General features: G+C 46.1%; 1 protein-coding gene across 1 annotated transcript; it reads right to left on the reverse strand.

Moving 5' to 3' along the window:
• Positions 1-5,143: 5,143 nt before the first annotated feature.
• LOC124689910 (caffeoylshikimate esterase-like) lies at positions 5,144-6,148 on the reverse strand. The gene has a single exon (XM_047223366.1). The coding sequence runs from the start codon at positions 6,146-6,148 to the stop codon at positions 5,144-5,146; it is 1,005 nt and encodes a 334-aa protein (XP_047079322.1).
• Between the last annotated feature and the right edge of the window lie 13,175 nt (positions 6,149-19,323).

The raw sequence follows: 19,323 nt of genomic DNA on the forward strand, positions 1-19,323 counted from the left end.
ATATACTGCGACAACGAGTGAAACCCAATTCCATGTTCCTTTCCCAATGTTCATATTCCTCAACGGTCGCATCATGGTGTAAATACCACTTTAGTTTGGACAAATGACGTTGTACGCCCTTCCGTATGTCAAGGTAATCATTGAACACATAACCGGCCTTCGTGCCACGCAAACACCGTATGCCACGCACATCGTCTGCAAATGAATCAAGAACATTATCAACAGCATGAACCCGCATCACCGGAGAATCCACCGCAGCAACAGGAGAAACCGCCGGAGGAAAAACCCCAGCAGTCTGAGCCAACCCGGCCCAGGGCCCAGTTAGACCGGCCTCCAGACCGGCCTGCCCGGTCACTGGCCCGGTTGACCGGCCGCCAACCGGATGCGTCGGACCGGAACACAACCGGACGAATTTTTGCGAACTTCCCGGTTTGCCGCCCGGTTGACCGGATTCTACGCCAGGCAGTCCGGTCACTGGCCCGGTTGACCGGATTCCAGACCAGGTTTTTCCTGGTCGCGAAATTTCGTCTTCTTCCCGATTCTGGTCGCGATTTTTCGCGATTTTGACCTCCGAAACAGCCATGGATGACCTCCAAACTACACCAAACAATGTCAAACTTCCTCCAACCAACCTCCTTCGACCGAGAGCCAAACTCCTCCGATCTTAGAGCTAATCTTCTCCGATGCAAACCGATCAAAGAGATCGATCAACAACACCTCGCCGTGAGCAACCCAGAAAGCTGATACCACATGATGTGGGAGGAACCCAGTGGATCCTCCTAGTTGATGCCCGATCTTTCACAGCGAGAACCTGGGGTAGAGATTCCTCCCAACAACGCGATAAACGCAGCCTGGAGAAGAGGGAACGAATCCAGCAAGCAACGGATCGATGAACGATACGCCTCAAACCAAGAGCTAGACAATCCTTAATGAACACAAGAACCTTCGCAGCGGATATAATAGATAACGGCAGCGCCGTACCCCCGGAGGGATGATACACGTGAACACACGCGATAGGGAAACCCTAAACTTTTAGACTAAACTTGTTCTATTCTAAACCCTAGCCGTGCCATCTCCTTATATGAGAGGGAGAGCTGGCCGGCCGGCCCCTTATTGGGCCTAACCTAGTTCGACTTGGACAGGCCCAAGTCAAACAGACTCTATTAAAACCCTAGATGGCCCACAGCATGACCTGGCTACATTATTTCCTAACATAGAATGAATGACACAACCTTAGACTTAATTATTACATGGCGTAGGTCGTCCTAGCGTGTCACTCCTGAATCCTTGATGGCGTACCACCTAGGTTGGTGGAGTCCTGAAATTGGGCTCCACATAGGCCTCCGTGCCCATATCACTTTATGTCCTATATGTTGTATGTACTGCATGCATTTTAGATTGTTTTTCAAAGTAGTTTCATGTACACTACTTATATAATGCTTTTTTTATTGAATAATGTTTTTAGTGCATAAAAAAGGGGAAACTGTACAATATTTTGTTCTCACTGTTTTGCGTTCCATATTATTTAAGATTATTGCATTTTTTGGGAATTGATTTAGCATCAACAAAACCTTTCTTGTTATTGATGCACATACACAATAAAAGTGTTACTAATTGTCTTATGCAGTACAGCTAAAATGGTGTGAAATTGGTAGACCGTACGCTAGAGAAGGAGATACATGTCTGGCTGAAAAGATTAAAAGAGAAAGAAATAAGAGATGTTGGTCCTTGGATGGTTTGGAAGAGGGAGCAAATGTCCGTGTATACTGTAGGGTGAAGTATTTCATACAGTGTAAAATATTTAAAAACAATATATATACCATCGTATAATATGGAGTATTTCAAGAATATAAATTGAAAACTTTAAGTCAACGTATTATTATTAAAGACCAAAAAAAATTAAATCACCCTTTTCTATGTTTTGTTTTTCCGTAGCAACGCATGGGCACTCAACTAGTTTTACTAATGCAGAAGTTTCCGCTTAGAGCATCTCCACCGGCGGCCCCAATAGCTGCTCCGATAGCTTTTTGGGGGCTGGAAGCGAAAATGGCTCGAACCGGCGCTCCCCAAACGGCGCCGACGTTTTTTGGAGCCCAATACAAGCGCTGGCAACCCCGTGCCGGCCCCTTCGCCAAGGGCGCGAATCGGGCGCGCCGGCGCCTCGTGAGGCTCAAAATTTTGGGCGTGGGAGCCGCCTGTCAGCCACACACCAATAAAATATACATCTTCTCCCCCAAAACCCCGTCCCCTCCGCCGCTCATTTCTCCCGCCAGCCGCTCAATCTCCCATCCAGCGTCGAACCCGAAAAACCCTCGCCGCCGCGCCATGCCACCGAAGAGAAGGGCTCCAGCGAAGGCAACGAAGCCGCCGACGAAGGCACCGCCGAAGCACACCGTCAATCCGAAGGAGAAGCCGGCGACCATGTTGCGGGAGGACTGGGAGACGGAGATGGATCGCCGCGCCTTCGTCACGGCCGACCGCAGGAGGCGCCGCATCGCCGCCCTCGACGCAGCGAAAGCGGTGGCCTCTGCGGAAGCGTGCCTGAGCTTGGGCAGCGGCCTGAACAGCATTTCGAGCTCCCCGTCGTCGCCGGGTTACTACGCGGGGTACACCGCGGACGCGCCGTCGATCTCGCAGATGCGGCTGTCGCAGATGGACGGCGGCGCCCGCTACTCCCCCGAGTTCGGCGACATCGACATGACCGTCGACAACAACGCCCCGTTCTCGCCGGTTTCGACGGCTCGGGGCAGCGGCGCCTTCCGCTTCCCCGCACCCAGGGCCACGTGACGGACGGCACCGGCCTTCCTCGCGACCTCTTCCTCGGCGACGGAAGGCGCACCCAGCAGGTGTTCGGCAGCGGGTCCGGCGTGTCCATGGGCCAGGACGAGGTGCGTTTCCTTTATTTCTATGTGTTGTGTGCATCGTAGACACCGACGGCGACTCAAAAATTGCAACTTTATGCGTAGATTGCCGGCGAGGAGATCCTGAACGGCATCATACGCGGCCATGCCTACGAACCCCCGGTCGACGACTACGAAGAAGAGGCCGACGAGGACGAAGGTGAGGAGGCCGAGGAGGAAGTCCAGGAGGAGCTGATCGACGCCGAGACCGGCGCGAGCGTGAGGAGGACGCGCAGGCGTTCCGCCGGCACTCGTGGTCCGAGGTGGAGGTCCTTGGAGGATGAATGCCTCATCGAGGCATGGAAGCAAGTGAGCTTCTGCTCCATCACCGGCGCAAACCAAACCGGGGGCAAGTATTACAAGCGCATCCTTGATTGTTTCAACGAGAAGAAGAACTATGGTGATTACGCCACCATAAAGATGAACCGGAACGAGGGCGCCTCTCTCACCGTTGGAACTTGATCAAGGGGTCGTGTAGCAAGTTCCACAGCTACTATGAGAAGATCAAGGCATGGAAGGAGAGCGACACAACGATGGTGGATTGGGTATGATCTACGCCTATCTTATTTGCATATAAATTGGTGATCAATGTTGTTGCATATGATTTTATGATCCAACTTGTTGCATATGAATTGGTGATCAATGTTGTTGCATATGAATAGATGCTCAAAGCCCTCGAAATGTACAAGCACCAGCACAAGGACAAAGACTTTCTGTTTATGCATTGCTTCAACAAGCTCCAAGGTTGCAAGAAATGGGACGACCTCCTCCACACTCTCATGAAGGACGGGGAAGATGGGCCGGTCGATCCAGCCGGCGCCTCCACCGGGCGCCCCATTGGCAACAAGAAGGCCAAGGCCGACAGGAATGCGGCGCCGGTATTGGCAGCCATGGACGCCTCCATCGAGAAGATGATCACCTCGTTCTCGGTGGAGAACAAGGAAGCTTCCGATAGAGCCGCCGTCGTGTGGAAGGCCATCCTCGACAAGCAAGACGCCAAGATCGAGTTGGAGAGGGAGAGGGTGGAGGCGGCGAAGATGGAAGCTCACGCCGCTACCATGAAGGCCAACAACGAAGCGACGCAGCTATCGTTGGCCAAAATGTCTCAAGAATCGAAAATCTTGATGGCCGACATGGAGAAGATGGACCCCTTGGCACGGGCGTGGCACGAGATGTACCGCGAACGCATCGGCCAAGAGGTGATGGCGGCGCGAGCTGCGTCGGCGTCTCCCCCGACACCGTCCATGTCTACCCCGACACCGTCCGCGTTCATGTCTCCACCGCCACCGTCCGCGTTCATGTCTACCCCGGCACCGTCTGCGTTCATGCCTCCCCCGGCGACCGTGGATCCTGTTGCAGCGACGGAGCTGCCGCCGGCCGCCGATGAGGAAGCCGTCGAGGTTGCGCCGCCCGTGACCTCATTCATGTGATCATTCTATCATCTGGCTTCAAAGCTCTTTTTTTGCGCCAGAAACGGTGATGTGGTGGCCGTCTGTTGGCCCAAACTTCTTATTCCAAAACCTATTCGTATTTGGTGGCCGTGTGTTGGCCCAACTTCATATTCGTAGACTTATTCGAATTTCTATGGTTGTGTTTAAGATTTTAAATTCAAATTATCTATCAGGGCCGCCTGTTTAGGGGCGCCGGTGTGGGAACAGCTCCCTCAAATGAAGTATGCTGTGCCGGCGCCCCCAAACGAACGCCGGCGCCTATTTGAAGGCTACCGATGGAGATGCTCTTACCACGTTTGGAGGTCACCGCCCCAGCAGCCACGAACGTAGGAATCGATGTGCGATCTTTGCTTCCACGCAAATGGATTCTCGTTGTAGTTTATTATATATGATTATGAATTTCTGTTCGCTGCCAATCGAAACACAATCATATGCCATGCGCCCCTGATCTGGATCACATCACGATCTGCCAGTGGGTACTTGGATCTGACCTGCAACTCATTTTAGCATATTATAACTTGATGTTAAGTCTGAACATTCGTTAAGTCTGGCAAGCAATTTATCTGACACGCAACTTTCAACAGTGATGATGGAAATGAAAATCTAATGGAAATATTGCTGCCGTTATCAGATTCAGATCCTTAATCTTTCACCATTTTTCAGATCATTAGGGGCAAATGGAACACAAATAACATCACCTCCGTAGAACTTTACGAGATGAAGCAGAGAATAAAGAAAGAGAAAATGTGCACACAGTACGTCAGGCCATCGCCGCCTTGTTTGTGTCGTGCTCTAGGCCGGTGCGGGGACGGCGGCGCTGCCGTAGCGGCGGACGCGCTCGTCGATCCAGGCGCGCATGTCGGCGAGCACGCGGTCCCGGCTCTCGCCAGGCTCCCCCTGGATGAGAGAGTGATACATCCCTTCGTACAGGATGAGCGACTTGTCCTCGCTCGGCGCGCGCTCGTACAACATCTTGGACCCCTCCGGCGCGGCGACCCCGTCGTCGGTGCCGTGCAGCGCTAGGAACGGCACCGTCACCTCCCCGAAGCTATCCTGGAGCAGTTCCGTGATGCGGGCCAGCTCCCGCATCGTGCCCACCCGCGGCGCGCCGCAATAGCGCCTCGGGTTGGACGCGATGACCTTGAGCTTCTCCGGGTCCCGGATCGCCTTGACCACCATCCTCTTGTCCGGGAGCACGGCCCAGGTGTCGGCGAACCCGAGGAGGAGGCCGTAGAAGAACAGCCGCAGGCGGGACGGGTACATCTTCTCCGGAATGAGGAACAGCGGCCCGGAGAAGATGATCCCCGTCCACCCGGCGTCCGGCGGGGAGCGGAGGTACATGAGCAGGGTAGCGGCGCCGCCCATGGACTCGCCGAGGAGGAAGGCCGGGAGTGGCGCGTAGGCGGTGGCCTTCCGGACGGAGAGGAAGAAGGACAGTGACGCCCTGGCGACGGACTCCATGTCGCCGAGGTAGCCGTGGACGCCGTCGGAGCGGCCGTGGCCGAGGAGGTCGGCGCAGTACACGGCGAACCCCCACTGCGCGTAGCTGATGGCGATGTACTGGAAGAGCCAGGAGGTGTCGGAGCCGTATCCGTGCGTCATGAACACGACGGCCTTCACGTCGCCGTCGTGCGCGGCGGAGAGCGGGTGGAAGGAGTGTGTGAAGAGGCGGCCGCAGGGGGACTGGTAGTAGGACTCGGTGTGGCGCAGCCCCAGCGAGGTGTAGTGCTCGTCAGGCTCCGGGGAGTCGCCCCAGAAGTACTTTGTCGCCAGGGGTGGCGCTCTGGGTGGCGCCATCGCGGCGGTCGAAGACTACGGCGTGTTAGAAAGGATCGAGTTGCGAAAATCGAGATGCGATGAGCGTCTTTATGCTAGCTGCCGGTGAGCCGGGTGACGGTATACGCCGGCCTCCTGTGGGGCGGTTGGGGTCAGAGCCCATGCCCTAGACCGTCGTCGGTGACGATATTGGGCCATGGCGTGTTACCTTCATAATTCAATAATTGGTTGGCGGGGATGGCTTGAACAGTGATCAGCTAGAATAGGTGGGGACGAGGAGCCGGGTTTGGTGCTGAACTGCGACGTGCGGGTGGCTGTCACGACTCAAAATACCACATCACTAGCTAGACTATAAAGACGCGCTTTACCGCGTCTGTCCATCTTAAGAAAAGAATAAGTAAAATGTTTTTAAAAAAAGTGAACATAAATACTTGAACCTAGGGTGTCCGTGAAGAAAGAGTTTAAAGACCTCGAAAATTTGCTAGTATCTTTTAGATTTTATTTTGTATCATTAGAGATAACTCGTATATCTCTACCATGTACTATTTATTACTATAAATATATGTGGTATTGATTGTCAAAAAATGCATTTTTTCATAAATAATAAAACAGAGAATTATATAAGCTAAAATCCAAATATTAGATCTACATGCTAAAAAAATCTGAAAATGGCAGGGAAAATTTTGTATCAGTTAAGGAGGCAGCGCTGTTTGTGCCACTATGTGCTAGAATGAAGCCGGGGAAAATGATCAGTATATGTCAATAGCACCCACACATCAACCCGGGCAAATTTCCCTTTGATCAAACATAGATAAAGTCATCATATTTACCAAAAATTCTAACAATAAACCAAACGGATGAAGCCCGGTGATCACATGGGTACGTGAGCACGCGGTGAGAGACTGACATGTATCTAACGGTGTTAGTTGTCCGTGAGATGACATTTCTAATAAAAAAATTGTGTCACCCCGATAAAAAAATCGCACGTCCCCCTTTTTAACCGCTGCGCCTTATCCTCTCCGCATCTCTCACCAAGCCACACATTTCTCTATCTCTCTCCTAACCACGATGGAAACACCGATCCAGCGGCAAAAAATTGAGGAGCACCGAGCTGGAGAGGTCGCTGTCGTCGCCGCGCCCGCATCGGGACGCTTCCTTCACGCGAGCACACGGCCGCAGGGTAGGCCGCTGCCGTCGCCGCGCACGCATCGGGACGACGCCTCCACGCGAGCACGCGGCCGCAGGGGAGGCCGCCGCCATTGCCGCGCACACATCGGGATGCCTCCACGCGAGCACGCGGAGGCAGGGGTGACGCCAAGGCCGAGGCCGAGAGGCAGTCGTTCGAGCTCGCTGATACGTCTCAAACGTATCTATAATTTCTTATGTTCCATGCTACTTTTATGATGATACTCACATGTTTTATACACACTTTATGTCATTATTATGCATTTTCCGGCACTAACCTATTGACGAGATGCCGAAGAGCCGATTCTTGTTTTCTGCTGTTTTTGGTTTCAGAAATCTTACAAAGGAAATATTCTCGAAATTGGACGAAATCAACGCCCAGGGTCTTATTTTTCCACGAAGCTTCCAAAAGACCGAAGGGGATACGAAGTGGGGCGACGAGGCGCCGCCACCATAGGGCCGCGCGGCCAAAGGGGGGCCCGCGCCGCCCTATGGTGTGGGCCCCTCGTCAGCCCTCCGACTCTGCCCTTCCGCCTACTTATAGCCTTCGTCGCGAAAACCCCGTGCCGAGAGCCACGATACGGAAAACCTTCCAGAGACGCCGCCGCCGTCAATCCCATCTCGGGGGATTCAGGAGATCGCCTCCGGCACCCTGCCGGAGAGGGGAATCATCTCCCGGAGGACTCTTCATCACCATGATCGCCTCCGGATTGATGTGTGAGTAGTTCACCCCTGGACTATGGGTCCATAGCGGTAGCTAGATGGTTGTCTTCTCCTCTTGTGCTATCATGTTAGATCTTGTGAGCTGCCTATCATGATCAAGATCGTCTATTTGTAATGCTACATGTTGTGTTTGTTGGGATCCGATGAATATGAAATACTATGTCAAGTTGATTATCAATCTATCATATATGTGTTGTTTATGTTCTTGCATGCTCTCCGTTGCTAGTAGAGGCTACGGCCAAGTTGATACTTGTAACTCCAAGAGGGAGTATTTATGCTCGATAGTGGGTTCATGCCTCCATTGAATGCAGGACGATGTGACGAAAGTTCTAAGGTTGTGGATGTGCTGTTGCCACTAGGGATAAAACATCAATGCTTTGTCTAAGGACATTTGTGTTGATTACATTACGCACCATACTTAATGCAATTATCTGTTGTTTGCAACTTAATACTGGAAGGGGTGCGGATGCTAACCTGAAGGTGGACTTTTTAGGCATAGATGCATGCTGGATAGCGGTCTATGTACTTTGTCGTAATGCCCTGATTAAATCTCATAGTAGTCATCGTGATATGTATGTGCATTGTTATGCCCTCTCTATTTGTCAATTGCCCAACTGTAATTTGTTCACCCAACATGTTATTTCTTATTGGAGAGACACCACTAGTGAACTGTGGACCCCGGTCCATTCTTTTACATCTGAAATACAATCTACTGCAAACTCTGTTCTTTACTATTCTTCGCAAACAAACATCATCTTCCACACTATATGTTTAATCCTTTATTTACAGCAAGCCGGTGAGATTGACAACCTCACTGTTACGTTGGGGCAAAGTACTTTGATTGTCTTGTGCAGGTTCCACGTTGGCGCTGGAATCCCTGGTGTTGCGCCGCACTACACTCCGTCACCAACAACCTTCACGTGTTCCTTGACTCCTACTGGTTCGATAACCTTGGTTTCTTACTGAGGGAAAACTTGCTGATGTACGCATCACACCTTCCTCTTGGGGTTCCCAACGGACGTGTGCTTCACGCTTTATCAAGCTCTTTTTCTGGCGCCGTTGTCGGGGAGATCAAGACACGCTGCAAGGGGAGTCTCCCACATCCAATCTCTTTACTTTGTTTTTGTCTTGATTTTTTTTTACTTTATTTACTGCTTTGTTTGTTCTCTATATCAAAAATACAAAAAAAATTAGTTACTAGCTTTACTTAATTCTTGCTTGGTTTGTTCTCCATATTAAAAACACAAAAAAATTAGTTACTTGCATTTACTTTATTTAGTTTGCTTTATTTACTACTGCTAAAATGGGTACTCCTGAGAATACTAAGTTGTGTGACTTCACTAGCATAAATAATAATGATTTCCTATGCCCACCCATTGCTCCACCTGCTACTACAGCAGAATTTTTTGAAATTAAACCTGCTTTACTAAATCTTGTTATGAGAGAGCAATTTTACGGTGTTAGTTACGATGATGCTGCTGCCCATATTAATAATTTTGTTGAACTTTGTGAAATGCAAAAGTATAAGGATGTAGATGGTGACATTATAAAATTAAAATTGTTTCATTTCTCCTTAAGAGGATGAGCTAAAGATTGGTTGCTATCTTTGCCTAAGAATAGTATTGATTCATGGACTAAATGTAAGGATGCTTTCATTGGTAGATATTATCCTCCCGCTAAAATTATATCTTTGAGAAGTAGCATAATGAATTTTAAGCAATTGGATAATGAACATGTTTCTCAAGCATGGGAAAGAATGAAATCTTTGATGAAGAATTGCCCTACCCATGGACTAACTACTTGGATGATCATCCAAACCTTCTATGCAGGATTGAATTTTTCTTCGCGGAACCTATTGGATTCAGCTTCTGGAGGTACCATTATGTCAATCACCTTAGGCGCGGCAACAAAGCTTCTTGATAATATGATGATCAATTACTCTGAATGGCATACGGAAAGAGCTCCACAAGGTAAGAAGGTAAATTCTGTTGAAGAAACCTCCTCCTTGAGTGATAAGATTGATGCTATTATGTCTATGCTTGTGAATGGTAGATCTAATGTTGATCCTAATAATGTTCCTTTAGCTTCATTGGTTGCTCAAGAAGAACATGTTGATGTGAACTTCATTAAAAGTAATAATTTCAACAACAATGCTTATAGGAATAATTCTGGTAACAACTATAGGCCATATCCTTCTAATAATGGTAATGGTTATGGTAATTTTTATGGGAATTCTTACAACAATAATAGGAGTGTACCCCCGGGTCTTGAAGCCATGCTTAAAGAATTTATTAGTACACAAACTGCTTTTAACAAATCTGTTGAAGAAAAGCTTGATAAAATTGATGTTCTTGCTTCTAAGGTTGATAGTCTTGCCTCTGATGTTGATCTTTTAAAATTGAAAGTTATGCCTAAATAAGATAAAGATAATAAATCATTTGCTACAGCAAACGCCATCCAAGTTCGAATTAATGAAAATATTAGATTGATGGCTGAATTGCATGCTAGGTGGGAAAGAGAAGAAAAACTAGCTAAAGAGAACAATGTAGCTAAAGTTTGGACTATTACCACCACTAGTAATGTTGATGCTTCACATGTTGCTAAACCTCCTACTATCAATGATAAAATAATTGGTGTTAGAAATGTTTCTACTCCTAGTGCAAAGCGTGCAAAACTGCCTGAAACTGCTGAAATTGCTAAAACTGCTGAAACTGCTTGTGATAAAACTGCTGAAATTGTTCAAAATATTGGGGACAATGATCCCATTGCTGTAGATCATAATGGTTTAGATTTTGATGATTGTCACATCTCTGAAGTTATAAAGTTCTTACAAAAACTTGCTAGAAGTCCTAATGCTAGTGCTATAAATTTGGCATTTACAAAACATATTACAAATGCTCTCATAAAAGTTAGAGAAGATAAATTAAAACTTGAAACTTCTATTCCTAGGAAGTTATAAGATGGTTAGGAACCCATCATTAAGATGAAGGTTAATTATTTTAATTGTAATGCTTTATGTGATCTTGGTGCAAGTATTTCTGTTATGCCTAAGAAAATCTATGATATGCTTGACTTGCCACCATTGAAAAATTGTTATTTGGATGTTAATCTTGCTGATCATTCTATAAAGAAACCTTTGGGGAGGATTGATAATGTTCGCATTATGGTTAACAATAACCTTGTCCCCGTTGATTTTGTTGTCTTGGATATTGAATGCAATGCATCTTGTCCCATTATTTTGGGAAGACCTTTTGTTCGAACTGTTGGTGCTATTATTGATATGAAGGAAGGGAATATTAAATATCAATTTCCTCTCAAGAAAGGTATGGCAAACTTCCCTAGAAAGAGAATGAAGTTACCTTATGATTCTGTTATTAGAACAAATTATGATGTTGATGCTTCATCTCTCGATAATACTTGATTCACACTTTCTGCGCCTAGCTGAAATGCGTTAAAGAAAAGCGCTTCTGGGAGACAACCCATTATTTTACTTCTGCACTTTTATTTTATATTTGAGTCTTGGAAGTTGTTACTACTGTAGCAACCTCTCCTTATCTTTATTTTATTGCATTGTTGTGCCAAGTAAAGTCTTTGATAGTAGGGTTAATACTAGATTTGGATTACTGCGCAGAAACAGATTTCTTGCTGTCACGAAATTTAGCAGCCCCGTCTGTAGGTAACTCAGAAAAATCTGACAATTTACGTGCGTGATCCTCAGATATGTATGCAACTTTCATTCAATTTGATCTTTTTCATCTGAGCAAGTTAAGTGCCCCTGAAAAATTCGTCTTTACGGACTGTTCTGTTTTGACAGATTCTGCCTTTTATTTCGGATTGCCTGTTTTGCTATGTTTGATGGATTTCTTTGTTCCATTAACTTTCAATAGCTTTGTGCAATGTCCAGAAGTGTTAAGAATGATTATGTCACCTCTGAATATGTGAATTTTTGATTATGCACTAACCCTCTAATGAGTTTGTTTTGAGTTTGGTGTGGAGGAAGTTTTCAAGGGTCAAGAGAGGAGGATGATACAATATGATCAAGAAGAGTGAAAAGTCTAAGCTTGGGGATGCCCCCGTGGTTCATCCCTGCATATTTTAAGAAGACTCAAGCATCTAATCTTGGGGATGCCCAAGGCATCCCTTCTTCATCGACAACTTATCGGGTCACCTCTAGTGAAACTATATTTTTATTCCGTCACATCTTATGTGCTTTACTTGGAGCGTCTGTTTGTTTTTATTTTTGTTTTTGTTTGAATAAAATCGGATCCTAGCATTCTTTGTGTGGGAGAGAGACACGCTCCGCTCGTTCATATGAACACTGGTGTTCTTAGCTTTACTTTTAATGTTTATTGTTATTTGGTTGGAAACAGAAAATGCTTCATGTGGTAATTGGTATAATGTCTTGAATAATTTGATACTTGGCAATTGTTGTGCTCAAATAGATCATGTTTAAGCTCTTGCATCATGTACTTTGTACCCATTAATGAAGAACTACATAGAGCTTGTTAAAATTTGGTTTGCATGATTGGTCTCTCTAGAGTCTAGATATTTTCTGGTGAGGTGTTTGAACAACAAGGAAGACATTGTAGAGTCTTATAATGCTTGCAATATGTTCTTATGTAAGTTTTGTTGTACCGGTTTATACTTGAGTTTGCTTCAAACAACCTTGCTAGCCTAAACCTTGTATTGAGAGGGATTACTTCTCGTGCATCCAAATCCTGGTGCCAAAAACTATGCCATTTGTGTCCACCATACCTACCTACTACATGGTATTTCTCTGCCATTCCAAAGTAAATTACTTGAGTGCTACCTTTAAAATTCTATTCTTTGTCTTTGCAATATATAGCTCATGGGAAAATAGCCTTAAAAACTATTGTGGTAAAGAATATGTAGCTTATGTATTTTATTTCTTATAAGTTGCTTATTGAGCGGTAACCATGTTTCTGGGGACGCCACCAACTATTACACCTTTGTTGAATATCATGTGAGTTGCTATGCATGTTCGTCTTGTCTGAAGTAAGGGTGATTTATCATGATCAAATGGTTTGAGTATGCATATTGTTAGAGAAGAACATTGGGCCGCTAACTAAAGCCATGAATCATGGTGGAAGTTTCGGTTTGGACATTAATCCTCAATCTCTTATGAGAATATTATCTGTTGTTGAATGCTTATGCATTAAAGAGGAGTCCATTATCTGTTGTCTATGATGTCCCGGTATGGATGTCCTAAGTTGAGATCTATCAAAAACGAGAAATCAAATGCGATCTATCTCCTTGGACCTTTGTACGAGCGGCATAGAGGTACCCCTTTGTGACACTTGGTTGAAACATATGTTATGCAATGATAATCCATGTAAATCCAAGCTAATTAGGACAAGGTGCGAGCACTATTGGTAATATATGCATGAGGCTTGCAACTTATAAGATGTCTTATACATAACACATATGATTTATTACTACCGTTGACAAAATTGTTTCTATGTTTTCAAAATGAAAAGCTCTAGCACAAAAATAGTAATCCATGCTTCCCTCTGCGAAGGGCCTATCTTTTACTTTATGTTGAGTCGGTTTACCTACTTCTTCTATCTTAGAAGCAAACACTTGTGTCAATCGTGTGCATTGATTCCTACATACTTGCTTATTTGCATTCATCATATTACTTTGTGTTGACAATTATCCATGAGACATATCCATGAGATAAACATGTTGAAGTTGAGAGCAACCGCTGAAACTTATATCTTCCTTTGTGTTGCTTCAAAGCTTTCTACTAAGAATCTATTGCTTTATGAGTTAACTCTTATGCAAGTCTTATTGATGCTTGTTTTGAAAGTACTATTCATGAAAAGTCTTTGCTATATGATTCAGTTGTTTATTCATTGTCTTTACCATTGCTTCGAATCACTTCATTCATCCCATATGCTTTACAATAGTATTGATCAAGATTATGATAGCATGTCACTTCAGAAATTATCCTTGTTATCGTTTACCTACTCGAGGGCGAGTAGGAACTAAGCTTGGGGATGCTTGATACGTCTCCAACGTATCTATAATTTCTTATGTTCCATGCTAGTTTTTTGACAATATCTACATGTTTTATCCATATTTTATATCATTTTGATGCATTTTCCGGCACTAACCTATTAACAAGATGCCGAAGCGCCAGTTCATGAACACGCCGGCCTTCACGTCGCCGTCGTGTGCGGCGGAGAGCGGGTGGAAGGAGTGTGTGAAGAGGCGACCGCAGGGGGACTGGTAGTAGGACTCAGTGTGGCGCAACCCCAGCGAGGTGTAGTGCTCGTCAGGCTCCGGGGAGTCGCCCCAGAAGTACTTTGTCGCCAGGGGTGGCGCTCCGGGTGGCGCCATCGCGGCGGTCGAAGACTACGGCGTGTTAGAAAGGATCGAGTTGCGAAAATCGAGATGCGATGAGCGTCTTTATGCTAGCTTCCGGTGAGCCGGGTGACGGCATACGCCGGCCTCCTATGGGGCGGTTGGGGTCAGAGCCCATGCCCTAGACCGTCGTCGGTGACGATATTGGGCCATGGCGTGTCACCTTCATAATTCAATAATTGGTTGGCGGGGATGGCTTGAACAGTGATCAGCTAGAATAGGTGGGGACGAGGAGCCGGGTTTGGTGCTGAACTGCGACGTGCGGGTGGCTGTCACGACTCAAAATACCACATCACTAGCTAGACTATAAAGACGCGCTTTACCGCGTCTGTCCATCTTAAGAAAAGAATAAGTAAAATGTTCAAAAAAAAGTGAACATAAATACTTGAACCTAGGGTGTCCGTGAAGAAAGAGTTTAAAGACCTCGAAAATTTGCTACTCCCTCCGATTCATATTAATTGACTCTAATATGGATGTATCTATAACTAAAATGTGTCTAGATACATCCATATTGAAGTCAATTAATATGAATCGGAGGGAGTAGTATCTTTTAGATTTTATTTTGTATCATTAGAGATAACTCGTGTATCTCTACCATGTACTATTTATTACTATAAATATATGTGGTATTGATTGTCAAAAAATGCATTTTCTCATAAATAATAAAACAGAGAATTATATAAGCTAAAATCCAAATATTAGATCTACATCATAAAAAAAATCTGAAAATGGAAGGGAAAATTTTGTATTAGTTAAGGAGGCAGCGCTGTTTGTGCCACTATGTGCTAGAATGAAGCCGGGGAAAATGATCAGTATATGTCAGTAGCACCCACACATCAACCCGGGCAAATTTCCCTTTGATCAAACATAGATAAATCATCATGTTTACCAAAAATTCTAACAATAAATCAAACGGATGAAACCCGGTGATCACATGGGTACGTGAGCACGCGGTGAGAGACTGACATGTGTCTAACGGTGTTAGTTGTCCGTGAGATGACATTTCTAATAAAAAAATTGTGTCACCCCGATAAAAAAATCGCACGTCCCCCTTTTTAACCGCTGCGCCTTATCCTCTCCGCATCTCTCACCAAGCCACACATTTCTCTATCTCTCTCCTAACCACGATGGAAACACCGATCCAGCGGCAAAAAATTGAGGAGCACCGAGCTGGAGAGGTCGCCGTCGTCGCCGCGTCCGCATCGGGACGCTTCCTTCACGCGAGCACACGGCCGCAGGGTAGGCCGCCGCCGTCGCCGCGCACGCATCGGGACGCCGCCTCCACGCGAGCACGCGGCCGCAGGGGAGGCCGCCGCCGTTGCCACGCACACATCGGGACGCCTCCACGCGAGAACGCGGAGGTAGGGGTGACGCTAAGGCCGAGGCCGAGAGGCAGTCGTTCGAGCTCGCTGATACGTCTCAAACGTATCTATAATTTCTTATGTTCCATGCTACTTTTATGATGATACTCACATGTTTTATACACACTTTATGTCATTATTATGCATTTTCCGGCACTAACCTATTGACGAGATGCCGAAGAGCCGATTCGTTGTTTTCTGCTGTTTTTGGTTTCGAAATCCTACAAAGGAAATATTCTCGGAATTGGACGAAATCAACGCCCAGGGTCTTATTTTTCCACGAAGCTTCCAGAAGACCGAAGGGGATACGAAGTGGGGCGACGAGGCGCCGCCACCATAGGGCCGCGCGGCCAGAGGGGGGCCCGCGCCGCCCTATGGTGTGGGCCCCTCGTCAGCCCTCCGACTCTGCCCTTTCGCCTACTTATAGCCTTCGTCGCGAAAATCCCGTACCGAGAGCCACGATACGGAAAACCTTCCGGAGACGCCGCCGCCGCCAATCCCATCTCGGGGATTCAGGAGATCGCCTCCGGCACCCTGCCGGAGAGGGGAATCATCTCCCGGAGGACTCTTCATCACCATGATCGCCTCCGGATTGATGTGTGAGTAGTTCACCCCTGGACTATGGGTCCATAGCAGTAGCTAGATGGTTGTCTTCTCCTCTTGTGCTATCATGTTAGATCTTGGGAGCTGCCTATCATGATCAAGATCGTCTATTTGTAATGCTACATGTTGTGTTTGTTGGGATCCGATGAATATGGAATACTATGTCAAGTTGATTATCAATCTATCATATATGTGTTGTTTATGTTCTTGCATGCTCTCCGTTGCTAGTAGAGGCTCTGGCCAAGTTGATACTTGTAACTCCAAGAGGGAGTATTTATGCTCGATAGTGGGTTCATGCCTCCATTGAATGCTGGGACAGTGATGGAAAGTTCTAAGGTTGTGGATGTGTCTGTTGCCACTAGGGATAAAACATCAATGCTTTGTCTAAGGATATTTGTGTTGATTACATTACGCACCATACTTAATGCAATTGTCTGTTGTTTGCAACTTAATACTTGAAGGGGTGTGGATGCTAACCTGAAGGTGGACTTTTTAGGCATAGATGCATGCTGAATAGCGGTCTATGTACTTTGTCGTAATGCCCTGATTAAATCTCATAGTAGTCATCGTGATATGTATGTGCATTGTTATGCCCTCTCTATTTGTTAATTGCCCAACTGTAATTTGTTCACCCAACATGCTATTTCTTATTGGAGAGACACCACTAGTGAACTGTGGACCCCGGTCCATTCTTTTACATCTGAAATACAATCTATCGCAAACTCTGTTCTTTCTCGTTCTTCGCAAACAAACATCATCTTCCACACTATATGTTTAATCCTTTGTTTACAGCAAGCCGGTGAGATTGACAACCTCAACTGTTACGTTGGGGCAAAGTACTTTGATTGTGTTGTGCAGGTTCCACGTTGGCGCCGAAATCCCTGGTGTTGCGCCGCACTACACTCCGTCACCAACAACCTTCACGTGTTCCTTGACTCCTACTGGTTCGATAACCTTGGTTTCTTACTGAGGGAAAACTTGCTGATGTACGCATCACACCTTCCTCTTGGGGTTCCCAACGGACGTGTGCTTCACGCGTTATCACTCGCCGCCAAGGGCCACGCGCTCTCCGCCTCCATAGACCTGACCGACGACCTCAACGCCAAGCTCGCGGAGAAGGAGCGGGCGTTCCGGCACCTCTGCACGGCGCACGAGGACCTCAAGGCCAGCCTCCGGGAGCGGACCAGCGGGTGGGAGGCCGAGTGGCGGGGCCTCGTGGCTGCGCTGCCGCCGCCGGGTGCGCGCAGGGCTGTCAGCTTCCTTCCGCCGCTGCAAGCCGCGCCGGTCACCTTCATCACCGCTGCGGAGAAAGGGCGGGAGCCGCGCAAACCTCGACGTCCCCAACCTCTGGCTGCTTCCTTCCTTCACCACCGTGCAGCACCAGCTCGACGGGGGGCGCCTGGATTCCGCGCCATGGCCGGCAGCAAGTAGTATCAATAGCAGCAAGCACCAAGCAGTATCAACAGGAGAGAGATTTTGCGGGGATAGCTTTGTTCGTTCAGATGTGAGGAGAGAGCGCACACTGAGATGGATGAGAGACTTGTGTCGTCACTCAACAAAGGGTCCACAAAAGAGGACAATAAACAAGCAAAAGCAGATTCCCATTAGCACCGTGTGTTGCCGTCAGTTTACAAGTTGAGATTGTGCGAATCTAAAAGCAAATCCAACGATGTCTAGTGGGTGCTCACGTACCCCCCCTGAACACCAAATCCACTCTCTATAAAGTGGATAGCCTTGCTCTTGATGTTGATCTTCTTAAATTAAAGGTTGTTCCTCATGATAATACTGAGAATAAAACTTTTGCTCAAGCAATGCTATTCAAGTTAGAATTGATGACAATATGAGGTTGTTAGCTGAATTGCATGCTAGGTGGGAAAGAGAAGATGAGATGGCTAGAGAAAATAATTTAGCCAAGGTTTACACAATCACCACCAATAGTAATACTGAACCTTTGAATGCTACCAAACCTCCTACTACTACTAGAAAAAACGAAAATGTAGGAAAAGTCCCCACTCCACATAGAAAAGTGTATAAACCCATTAAAACTGTTCCCGACAAGCGTGCTGAAATTTTTAGAGGTGTGGGAGATAATTTTCCTTTTATTTTTATAGCAATGATTTTGATTTTCAAAGTTGTACCATTACTGAAGTTATAAAGTTCATGCAAAAGCTCGCCGAAACTCCCAATGCTAGTGAACAAAATATTGCTCTTTCAAAGCATATTGCTAGTGCTATTATGAAAATGAGGGAAGAGAAGTTGAAACATAAGGCTTCAATTCCTAAAAAGTTAGAAGATGGTTGGGAACCTATGATTAAGATAAGAGTAGAAGAATTTGATTGTAATGCTTTATGTGATCTTGGTGCAAGTATTTCTGTTATGCCTAAAAGAGTTTATGATATGCTTGACTTGCCACCATTAGAAAAATGTTATTTGGATGTTCTTCTTGTTGATGTTGCTGCAAAGAAACCTTTGGGGAGAGTTGATAATGTTCTTATACAAGTGAATAATAATTATATCCCCGTTGATTTTGTTGTTTTGGATATTGAATGCAATGCTTCATGCCCTATTATTTTGGGAAGACCGTTTCTTAGAACTGCAGGTGCTATCATTGATATGAGAGATGGAATAATTCGTTATCAATTTCCACTCAAAAGAGGTATGGAACACTTCCCTATAAAAATAAAGAAGTCACCTTATGACTCTATTTATAGGACAACTTATGGTGTTGATGATCCACCTCTTGATAATACTTGATTTGCACCCTTTCTGCGCCTAGCTCAAAGGCGTTAAAGAAAAGCGCTTATGGGAGACAACCCATTTTTATTTCTGTTATTTTTTCTTTGTTGAGTCTTGGAAGTTATTGCTACTGTAATAACATCTTCTTATCGTTTTTATTTCGTTTTTTTTTTGCCAAGGGTATCCTCTAATAGAAAGAAA

Source organism: Lolium rigidum, chromosome 2 (assembly GCF_022539505.1).
Source record: "Lolium rigidum isolate FL_2022 chromosome 2, APGP_CSIRO_Lrig_0.1, whole genome shotgun sequence".
Lineage (NCBI taxonomy): Eukaryota > Viridiplantae > Streptophyta > Magnoliopsida > Poales > Poaceae > Lolium > Lolium rigidum.